At 36.4% G+C, this 12,309-nt stretch overlaps 1 protein-coding gene across 2 annotated transcripts in view; it reads right to left on the bottom strand.

Annotated features, from left to right (window-relative positions):
• The window catches only part of LOC124864797 (protein kinase C alpha type-like), a 157,904-nt gene that overhangs the window by 41,414 nt on the left and 104,181 nt on the right, over positions 1-12,309 (bottom strand). For both annotated transcript variants that reach the window (XM_047359707.1, XM_047359708.1), the window contains exons 4-5: positions 7,286-7,397; positions 4,418-4,546 (exon numbers count right to left, since the gene is read on the bottom strand). In XM_047359707.1, the coding sequence (XP_047215663.1) occupies positions 4,418-4,546; positions 7,286-7,397 (241 nt within the window). The remainder of the gene's footprint in view (positions 1-4,417; positions 4,547-7,285; positions 7,398-12,309) is intronic.

Here is a 12,309-nt window from a genome sequence, read left to right as displayed (position 1 = left end):
GATTTTTCCTCTTTGCTATGGAAAACTGTCAAATATGGCCCAACAACTGCCTCTCCAGCTCTATTAGCATTTCCTTTCTTTTCTTGCTTGGATTTTGGAATTTAAAAGTATATTTTTTTATATTAAGACATTTATTGATGAAAGTAAGAAAAGATTTGACAGAACAAATGGACTTTTATGGAAGATTTCAAATTCTGTCCAGTTTAAGGCAGAATCAATCAAAAATTCAGCTTATATTTCAAAGACTAAACTGGTGAAAAAATGCTATATTTTTCTTTTTCTGTTGCATCACATTTTGTAGAGATGGGAGAAAAAAATTTACAAACCAGTTTTTTTTTTCAAATGTTCCCAAACTCACTGTTAAAAATCTTTTTAAATTCCTTTTACTAAAACAAACTAAACTAAAGATTTCGAGATCTCACTCTGGACAAGGTTTTAATTTGTGGCCTCACAGTTGTGGCGCTGCAAGAAACTGTACTTTCACTCTATTTCTTACCTTGCCACCTATGTTGGGGTATCTAAGAACACTTTACATGGGTCTAAACTTGAAGAAAAAGATAATTTTGTCGAAACATCAAGTCCTGTCACATCTATCAGGGTCCTGTGAGAAGGCCTGTTGTGATAAGCATGAAGCCCATACATTCTACTGTTTGCTGTTGCTTGTTGACTGAGTAAATCCTTCATGGCCATTTTCCATATCTAAAATTGTGCTGAAGAGGCAATACTTCATGAGCGGCCCAAAGTGGTCAGAAAATTATTAGCTCAACATTTAGAAAACAGGTCCAACTTCCCTGCAGTGTGAGCTACTTCCATGTGAACATTTTATAGCAATGGGGCTTCTCTGCGGTATTTATGGTGTAGCTAACTTTATCCTCATACTTATGCCATAGAATGTCAACTCTAACTCTGTTCACCTCTAACCAGCTTTCACGTGCCTGGTGAGGACAAGAACTCTCATGTTCCTTTATGAGGATGGTGTGTTGAGAGTCATGTGATGTTAGACATCTGCCACACATGGCCTTATGCCTGTTGGCCAAAAACACCAAATAGGACTTCTTGTAGCTTTCTGTCAGCAATGGCCTCCCGCTTCCCACTCAGTAGTATGATGATTATAATCAGTAGTCATCCTATCAACACTCACAGTGAATGCTACTTATCAAGTATGACATTTCTCAAGGCAATATGTTCCACTGCATTTTTTTTAATAGTATCAGAGTAAAGGCTGCTGAATATACACTGATGCTTCACTTTTTCAGATTTTTATCTGCAAAAAAACCCCACAAAAACTGTCTATTTTCCAACTATGCAAAAAGTGGTCTGTCAAATAAATACCTATTAAAACACAATGAGATTTGTGGCTGTAACCTTACAAATTATGGAAAAGCAAAAAATATCTCAGCAAAGCACTTTATGTTGCAGTATCAGATGCTGGAACATTAATTTGTTGAGGGGACATATCTTCATCTGCCACTGAAGTGCATCGCAAACGTAAAACAGTGTGACACTGACATAAGAAAGGTAATTATTTTTAGGCAAAAGTAAAGAAGAAATGATGCAGGGATGATTTTAGTTTCAGAGATATTGCAGCTGCTTTTTGACTTTTCTTGAAATGAAGGATTTTGTTCTATACAGCTTGAAATTGTTTATTCTGGTCTTTAACTAGTTATTTGGCTTATGACATCCTCATTCTTTCTTTAGATTTTTTTTCAGTGGTCTGTTGTAAAATTTTCAACACTTTGAGGAGCTACTCTTTTTTGTGTATTGGTGAAACAAACAAAGACACAAACGGTGACATGTGACTGTAAGCTGAAGACAATCAAAGGCTGTTTAGTGGTCAAACAGACTGTAAAATGAATTCACAGAACAGCGGCTAAAAACCTACAGCATAATCAGCTGAAATCTAGTGCTTTGTCACATTTCTAACAACAAGCACATTTTTATGAAACCAACAGATTGAAATGTCACTCACAATTGCCACTTTCCCCCAAGAGTAGCTGGAGTTTTCTTTCCTCATGCGTTTGTGGAGTTAGGAAATATTTATTGGTCTCTGATATAAATTTCCCTGACCACCACTGTCTCGTCAAGCTTTTGTGTGAGTTTATAATTGTGACGGGGAGAGTAGTGGTGGAAATGACCCAGCAGTTATTTTCCCCCCTGCCTAAAGGGGTTTTATCACAGAGCTCTGCACTGCAGGTGCTGCTCTTGACTGACAGGATAATTTAGAGGTGTTGAAAACATGCACAGGCACACATTTGTGTTGCAAAGACTGGAAAGGCCATCCTGACATATTTTTTATGCTGACATGGAAACGTATTGCATTTTTAAAAAATAATTACCTAGTTTTTATTTAGTTAAAAACTCAAAAGGTTTCTTGGTGCAGTAAAAGTTCTTGACAAGCTGATCAATGAATAAGACAAATATGTGTATGTTTTGAAATCAATAACAAGCGAATTTAAAAGCATTTATACAGAATAAAAAATATTTTCATAGTAGATGTATCAAAGTTAATAATAATAACATAAGAATAACAAGGATGAATAAGCGATTCTCTTTTGCAAAATGTATCATACATTTTAAGTAATGTAGTTCAGTCACAGAATATATGTTTGTGAGCTAATGTTTTATTTTATTTTGTAAAGCTAATGTTTAATGTTGCACTGAAGGTGCTGCACTCTAGGTTGCAAGACTGTGAACAGCCTACTTTTTCTTTGCAGTTACAAAGAGGTACAACTGTTTTACTACATCTGTTTTCTCATGCTTTCACAATCTCTGACCAGAAAAATTAAATCAGCAAACCAAAGCCTTTTCTGTTTTTGTTCTTATTGCTTGTTATTTTTACTTGATTTTTTGTTTTAATGAGAACATTAGAACCAGTTGCTGGGTTACTACTATTCACATTTTCACCTGTGTTGGCTTTTAATGCGTGGACTTTTAATGTTCCTGAGTGTTTTTGACTCATTGAGGTCGTGGCTCACATAGAACAACAGCTGTCCACCCAGGTACAGTTACCTTTGATTTATTGAGTACGTGTTAGGCTTTAATCACTCATTATAGTAAAATAACACCAAAACTCAACTAAATGTAGCCATTTGAAACTGTGAAAGTAAGGACATATTGAACCACTCAACAGCATTATTGGATCTGAGCCAAAGGTCAGATCTTTAATAACTGAGTTTTGCTGCTGAGTGCAATGTTGATAAGCTACAGGGTTCCACTTTTCAGCAGGCTTGTCGTGACTATTTGTGCAAACCCTGGTTGCCAATTTTGTGTCTTTTTTAAAATGAACAAAAGTGTAAGTTTGCTGTAAAACAGCAAAGAAGCAATGGACAATTTGACCAGGGTGCAGCATCAATTTTGTATTTGATGCTAAAGTGGCCAGATCTTTAGCATGGTCATATTGTAGCTGTTGTGAATGTCCTTGTCTTGTAGACTGTTCCAGACAGTGGAATAGAGGTCTCAAAATTTTTCTAAGCAAAAGAGGTTAACACAAATTTATATAGCTGTAGCATAGAGAAATTGATGAAAAAATGACAGCAAAAACTTGCCAGCCAGGAGTTTGGTCAGTGGTAAATGACTGTCAGTCAAACAGTAGTAGTAGAAGAAGAAGAAGAGAGTTTATGTTCAGTTATTAATCAGAGCCCAGGAGGAAGAACAAAGACTGCACCACACTGTTTTTATTTGAGTGGTTTAACAATAACTGCAGCACAGCTAGTTGGGACTGGAACTTATAAAAATAACTGTTTAAAGCTCCCCTGAGTCACTATTTAAAGATTGATACTAAGTGGCAACAAGACTTTTGCCAGCTAATGCAGTGAGTGTACAGATTAGGATACACTGATGTCACTTTCAATCAACAATCCATCTTAAATTTTCTCCCATACTGGCATTTACTAATCAATTATAATATTATCCCGCAAGTAATAGCACCTTAGACAAAATGGAAATACTGCTCTATGGTGCAAGTCCACAGATGAGAATTTTGATTTATTCTGCAAGTTTATTGGTGTTGCTAAGGACCGTCCTTCAATCAATAACCATCATGTTAAAACACTTCTACAACAACAGTTTTAAGGCATAATCATTGTATGGTAAGGGTGTAAGCAGGGTGTAAGCAGTGGCACTTTGCTGTTTATACACACAAAAGTACTTTGTGCGTATAATGTAGAATTTATTTTCAATATGTTTTTTTTAATTTGCTCTTTTGCAAGAACTTGTTGTGAGGCAGCTCTTTCAAATTCAGTTCCATTGATAGTTGGATTGATCATAATATCAAACCAAAGTCCAAAGCAATAAGAACGAATAACCCAGCAGTCTCTTTCAGCAGTCTTACAAATACATCTGGGAGCTGCTAGCTGACGTCCCTCTAACAGTGAGCTGTTTTTTGCAGACTTATTTACTGGTAGAGATTGAAACCAACCTGTTACGTGTAGCCTATCCCCGCTAACATCAATCTTGAGGAAAAGGCGGCCGCGACGCTCAGTGTGGTCCATCCCACACAGACTCGGTACATTGACCACACACTGCTTGTGCACGTTCATGTCGCAGGCTACAGAGATAGAAAAGACAAAGGCAAACAGAGGATTGAGTTTATCTGAACAGGGGAGTGTCATACCTGCATGTGCAATCTTTTAATTTAATTTCTCACGTAAGCAGTTGAAGTAAATCCCGTTTTGGCTGAAATAAAATAGAATAATTGAGCATATAAAGAGAGAAGGTTTGGTTATTTTTCCATTTGTCTGGCTTTAATAATGCTCATGCAATCGGCAAGGAAAACTCTGTCTCTTAGCAGGAAGTACAAAAACATTTGAGGGATTGATGTTCTGAGAAAAAAAAAAACTAGGAAGGTACAGTAAAGTAGTTTAGGGAATATAAAAAAGCATATTAGTTTTAATAAAACATAAACCTGTAGTATGATGAATGTAAACATTTTTTCTGTACCCTGGGCTGAATAAACTTAGCTTAAAAACCACTAAAGAATATTTTAATTAAGGTAACTTTTTTATAGCTGGATCATTAACAGTGTATCTGTGGATGTATTATTAGTGATAGGTGAACTTTTGGTTAGAAGATAAATAGTTATAGTAACAAAGATGTTTTATTCATCCTCCTCAAAAATTGTGCTAATAAAACAGTGATATCAGTTACTTGTTTCACACAATGAAAAAAATCATATTTAATTTAATAGAGTGTGTTTTTGTGTTATTTTGTCTCTCTGCAGTAAAATCAAACTATCACAACAAATTAAGACAGCACATTTCTTTTGTAAGGGAGCAAACTTCAGTTGGGCATCAAATATTACTTCCCCACTGTACACAGCTGTAAACGTTTATCAAATCAAAATAATCCCGAGACTCGTTAATGTTCCATCCTTCCTCATGCTACAGCTGGAAGATATTCCCACATGTTCTGAATTATGAGGCACTGTGCTGCAATCATCTTGCTAAGAGCTCTACTGGTGCACATTTCTGTGGGATCAAATAAGCTGACTGTTGGGAAAAATGTTGTTATTCGTAACATTTGCCAATATTTGCACCCTAAAAAACGCACAAGAAGGTTTTGCAGTACAGAGTCAGATAACTGTTGCCATATCTTTTTGTTTTGTTTTGGCACAGAAGATATATTGGACCACATTGCAAAATAATTTTATTTCTAATTTAAAGCACATTGATTTTCATCTTATTCTAATATCTTTCCTACTTGTGTCCTTCTGTCTGACATGCCGGGTGAGGACAAGGAGAGAAAAGATGTTGAAGCAGCTTCTAATAGCCATGGTCTTCTCACATTAATTTGTTCCAGGGTGCTCTAATCACCTTCTACGATTAGGGCACCACCAGAGACCCATAGATGGATGTGCAGCATATAAGGAGGAGAAGGGGAGGTAGAGTGATGGATGAGGATGAAGTTGCAACAGATGAGAGCAAACGACAGAGGAGGTACAGGGAGAGACAGAAAGTGAGAAGCAAATGAAAGAAGCGAGAGAGATGCAGATTTAGTTTAAAACACTCCTACAAATAATTCATGTAAAAACTCCAAACCTTTCCAGACCTTAACTTTCTAGAGTCTCAGTGCTTTAGATGCATTTGTAAATACAATGCAGAAAGGCAACATGAAGAGTGCATCTCACAGATAAGTTATATTTTGCAAGGGAGGGAAGGAAAGAATGAGATATGTACAGTAAGCATGAAAAGTCTATTTATGACAATAACATATCATCTCAATCAAATAAAAAAAATAAAAAACTTTATTGTATGTTTTTTTTCCTTTAAATAGGTAGACTTGGTGGTGTGCTTTCCATCACGCTTCATAACTCAAGTGCGCTTAAGCTTACAAATTGAAGAATGGAAAATGTACCCCATGATGTTCTGGTCGAGAGCAGAGTTCATGCTTCCATCAATTATGGCATTTCGTTCAGGTCCTGAAGAAACAAAGCAGTCAGAGACCATCTAACTATGACCCCTATGAGATCTGTATCACGTTCTTTTTCTAGAAATGCTGTGTTATTGTTGCTCCACATGTAACAGAACACAGAACTTGTATGCTACAAAAGTAGGACTTTTGTTTTAACGGTCTATGAAATATTTTGACAAAAACCTTGAGGACCATCAAGATGCTTTTTGATGGAAGTTAGATGGGCCTCTTTGTTGTTTTTGGTCAGCAGTTCATTTGGACTTGGAACTGCACATGGATGCCATTTTTGTATTACTGTTGAGTCAAGACAATTATATTCTCACACAGGGTCAGGTTGGTTTGAACAGCTTCTTTCTGTTAATAAGTGGACGAAAAGTGCTTTTTGTTTTCTTTTTCTGATATTAAAATGTAGCAAAAATAGAAGAAATCTGTAGAGGGGCAATACTTTTTCACAGCATTGTACAGGTGGGACATCATCGATATAAAGAATAAACAACAATGGTCCAATGAAAGATCCTTGTGGAACACCTGTCATCAGCTTCATCACAGGTGAGTCAGGATTTTGTATCAGCTTGATATGAATGGTAAAACTAAAAGAGGGAGAAAAAATGGTAGAAACTATGACTGCAGTTCAGGAATTGAGGATGGCAGGACAGCTTCATGTACCAAAAGAAATGGGAGAAAAGGTAAAAGTGGAGAGTATGTGGGAAGAATGGTATCACAGAGAGATCTCAGTGGGGCAGAGCCATGAATTCTTTCTGGACTGCAGCACCAGGCTATTCCCATCTGTTCTCATTTAGACTGGCTCAAGGAAAACCAGCATTGCATATTCAACACAGGTGCACCCACACACACAGACAGATGGAGTAATACTCACTGTCACACTTCATCCCTTGGTGGATGAGCCCGTACAGGAGTGACCCGCAGTGGTCACAGAACGTGGGGCTACCATATGTGTGGATCTTGAACTTGTGCTTGCTTCTGGGGTCCTGGAAAATTACAGGAGACATGAGCAGAAAAAAGAAAAAGTGAAGCTAGATATTATAAACCAGATTTAGAATTAAAATAAAGTCTCAGACATCTCACTGAGAGTTGTTTTCAACCCTGAAACCACATGGTGAGCATGACTAAAAACGAGACTCCCACAAGGATAACGGGGAAAGTTAAAACTGGACTGAGGGACTTTTACATATAAATGACATTCATCTTCTCAACACACAAGGCTGTGTAAGCCTTTCAGCAGCATCTTGCCTGAATTTTAAATCTGTTTTTGTGATGACATTCCCAGAGTGGTGCACCAGCAGCAATGCATTTTATATTTACCACCTGTGACAGTTTCACTACAGATGGGGAGGGAACTCAGAGAAGCAGCTTTAGCAGTGGAGACAGAAAATGACGCAGCAACTACTGCTTCAGATTTAGGGAGTGTGGTGGCCTAGTGGTTAGAACAGGAGGTTTGTGTTCCGGAGGGGACACAAGGTGCCAGGTTTGTATCCCACAGATTGCCACTCTGGAACCCTGAGCCCCAGAATGCTCCCCTGTCGCCGCACTATGGCAGCCCACTGCTACCTATAAGGGATGGGTTAAATGCAGAGGACAAATTTCATTGTAATGTACATGTGCAATGTCCAATAAAGATGATTATTATTATTATTATTAAAACCCAGCCAGTGTTATAGAGGAAGATTGAAGTCTAAATGAAAATATACAGTTCTGTCATCACTTTTTGGTCCACATTTATAATTATTGGAAAACAGAAAACCTTGAAGAGAAAACATGCTTTGAAGAAATCAACAGAAAAGTTTAACATTTTCAAAAATACAAAAAGATTATATATATGAATCCTCAAAAAGAGTTGTTCCATTGGGTCTCTCTTCAAATTTATAACACTACATATTTCTTTTTTCATTTTGTGACCTCTCAATTTTTTTTGTTTTAATAAAATACAAATTAAACAAGTGACTCAGAAACAAAAGACATACAAGAATCTTATAAAAAATATACAAAAAAGGAAAATATGGAAAACTATTACTTAAGACATCATTTAGTAATTATTAATAATGTCATGGTTTCTACATTAATTTTATGGTGTTTTTGTTTGCCAGAGCAACCTGCGAGAGAAACTGAACTTAAAAATGTGAGAGAAGAATAGACAGATGATAAAAAAAAAGATTTCTATACAAAATAAATATTATCCTCCCGTTAACCAACTGCAAAACTACAAACCTGCTTTTACAATAATACTTTAGTATCATCAGATTATTAAATAACAAAACAATTTATTTAAACAGCTGTATAAAAATGGCTGCATTGACTGAGTTCAGGCTCAAAGCTCACATAATAATCAGAGGAAATTATTCACTTTGAATAAGTGAATTACTGGTAATGTTATTATGCAACTTTACTAATGCATGGTTTGCAGATTGCTGAGCCAATTATTTGATTTAAAAGCCAGGGTGAAATTATTTTGGTTTACATCAGAGTTGGAATCTGATTAAATTAGCCAGCAAAAAAAAAACTATTTAGTCATTAAGCCAACATTAACCATAAATGAGTCACTTTGTTAACTTTGAGTCATCATTCTTTATGCAAGTTTAAAAGGCCTAGGAAGTTAATGGTGTTGCCTCTCAACAATAGTTTACAGCCCACATGTTCCACATTGTCAGATTTGTTTGTTTTTGCTCACTTTGTGAACTTAGCAAACATATTTGGTGATATGTCTTGATTTGGGGTTTATGAGAAATTACTATTAACTGTCTGGAAATTAATAAAGCAAACTTTAACTGATTCAAGAAAGTTACACTTTGTAATACAGAGGAACCTCTAAATTCAAATCTGCATTCATTTAAACAGACAGTTTGTATCTTGCAAATTTCAAGGTGGAAACAAATTTTATTAAAATAATTAGCCCCTTGCTATGAAAAAATAAAGAAATCAGGTTTAATTTTTAGCATAATAGTGTCATTGAACTAGAATGTTTGCATTGCTAGAGGCACTGTATTTGTGATCTATTGATGAAACTTAACTTATAAAAAACATTATCTGTGGGTGAAGCACTTGTTTGACACAATAGAAAATAGTTATGTGTTTAAGAAAAAACATTTTTATTTTACCTTCAGGCAGGATTTCACAGGTAATCACTCAACACAATGCAAAAAAAGAATTTGTGGCAGCTCTGACATCCCCTACACAATGTCGACACCTTAGGAATCAGGCCTGAGAGATTTGCTTATGTCTGGTTTAAAATGTTATTGTCATCATCCTTGAGTGTTAGGTTTTGGTTTACATTTGTGTTTGTGCTCTCATCTTCTTCCTGTTTATTATGTTTCATCAGGTCCTGTTAATTTCTCCGTGTTCATTATAGCCTCTAAGGTGTTGCCATATTAATTATTTCTTTGTGCTTAGTTTCTTCGTTTATTCCTGTGTTCTGCCCCATGTATATTGTAGTTTATTCCCTTAGGTTAACATTTGTCTTTTCCCCTTGATATAGTGTTTCATTAAGTCTTAATTCAGCTCCTCTGTGTTCATTAGTCTGCCTACCTCAGCCTACATGCTTACATTCTGCCTCCGCTGCTCTATACTGTCTCATGATTAACACACCGACATCCAATGTCATTCTCCAAACCTCCTTCAGCATATAAGCTCTCTGGTTCTCTTTGTTCTCTGCTGAATCCTCCTGTTATCATGCCTGTTATTTTCATGTTATTCTCCCCATTTTACTGCTTGTGACTGCCCATGCTTTGTGTCCTGCTCCTCTCATGTTCCATGTCCTATAAGTATTCTATTTATCATTAAAAATTTCCAGTATGCTCTTCCCACCATGCACACTGGTCCTTCACTGGGCTACTAAGTTATGCTGCATAGTAGCCTACAGCTTTTCTTTTCCATTTTTCCTTACCCAACTATGCGCACAACTCTTTGATAGTGTTGGACGACAGCAACTCTTTACCACTGTCACCTTCATTGCTGCCATCATAGCAGAAGAAAAGCAGGTAACCAACATGATAGATGCAGTGTGCCAGTTGCTACAACAGGAGGAGGAAATATTGGCAAATGGTCAGAGGTGTTCAGCAGGCAGATTTGCGCTCCAGGCGGGTTCCGGGTTCAGTCATTGTGCGGCAGGTGTGATTGCATTGTAACACACTTTCTGTTTGGTTTAACATATCAAGTATTTTTAAGTCAAACCACTCAAGTCCAAGTAAAGTCGTGCGTCACTGGTGTCCAATTAAAGTCGCTAGACTGGAGTACACATCTCTGCAAACAAGTAACAACACAAAAACAAGCAGAAAGAAGATACAAAAAATGAGAAAGCTAAAAGAAATAAAAAACAAAAAACTAACAGAAACAAAAAAGAAAGATAAATAAAAGAAAAAAACAAGCGACAAAAACCAAACAAATAAAAAGTAAGATACAAGAACCCACAAAAAACAACACAAAGAAAGAGAGACAATTACAGAAAAACTAAGAAATTAATTTAAACTAAATAAATTCTACTTAGATAAGCAATATGGGACTACTGCAGACTGCATAGACTGGAATAAATCATAAAAATCATGCATACATATACACATCTACAGTGTTGGAGAATGCAATAAAATGAGCTTGGATAAAAACCGATTCATAAATTTTTCTGCCTGCATTATGTTAGCTGAGGTTAGCTAATTCTGCAATCACTGCAAAACAAACATGGCTCTAATTAAAGCCCTGCAAATGAGGGTGGATAACCCCCCATCAGCGTCGCCTCCATCAGGCTGAACTGTGTCAGAATGGCTGTATGTGTAATTATACAGGCCACTGACTGAGTAAGAATGCCTACGTCGCTGAAAAGGGCCTTTTTCCCACAAGCCGACTAAATTAGGTAAACAACATGATGTCAGAGAGTGGGATAGAGAGATGGCAGGGGGAGATGTTGAGGGAATGTCAGTCTTTTAAAGAGGAAGCACTTTTTGAGTACTACGATTTGACAGACAGGGCTATGAGTCAGGGGCATGAGGCTCTCAGAAATGTCTAATTAGCAAGCTCTTTTTGGCAAGGTCCGTCCTCTATTCTCCCAATATTTGTTATTTCTGTTTATTGCGGACATGCTACTTTGCACCACAGATTTTTCCTCATGAGTCTGCATATTAAACAACTGTTTAATTTTAGGAATACTGAATTTCATTTAAAGAAAGCTTCATGAGTAAATTGCAGCCAACAGGGACTTGAGCAGAAACTCCCCTTTCATAAACAAATCTCTGGACAGTGAGGCCTGGAAATGTTTATTAGAACGTTTATGTTTTCTTCCCTTCACATAAAATAACTGTCTATTTTTTGCTTTTCATCTCGGTAAAAGGCACCACAAGTAATACGTTGCGAGCATTTACCATAGAAAAATCAATTTGTAAATACAATTTTTGCAGCGCCCAAGACTTCAGCATGTCTTAAGAGAGTGGATGCCAACTTACATTTACTTCAGAATTTGTACTGAAGACATTTAGAAAATGACAAATGTATTGCATGTTATTAGATTTTAGAGTGAAAAAGGCAAATATTTTGTACAATCTTAAGTGCAACCAAAGCATAACACCTGTTCTATTTGTAATGATATTACTGTAATATGGTAATTAAGTTACACCATGATTAAGAACTATGACTAACAAAACGAATGGGAGAATTCATAGAGACATTTTAGTTAAGAACCAACTGGCGGTTTTTAATTATCTTTCTTGAAATATTTTTATTGTTGAACTCTGCTGTCTCTCACAAAGGGACTGCTATTAAATCGTCCTAAATCCCTGGTCGCAGTCCAAGCGAGTTTCTCATACATTTGCATATAAGCTGTCTTGTAGCTTTCTAAACACAAATGTCAGCAGTAACTTAGTTCTGGATACTGCATGCTGTATACATGTATAAAATAAAAGA

Source organism: Girardinichthys multiradiatus, chromosome Y (genome assembly GCF_021462225.1).
Source record: "Girardinichthys multiradiatus isolate DD_20200921_A chromosome Y, DD_fGirMul_XY1, whole genome shotgun sequence".
Taxonomy (NCBI): Eukaryota; Metazoa; Chordata; class Actinopteri; order Cyprinodontiformes; family Goodeidae; genus Girardinichthys; species Girardinichthys multiradiatus.
Note: the sequence above shows the minus strand (reverse complement) of the source record. Positions and strands in the feature narration are given on the sequence as shown.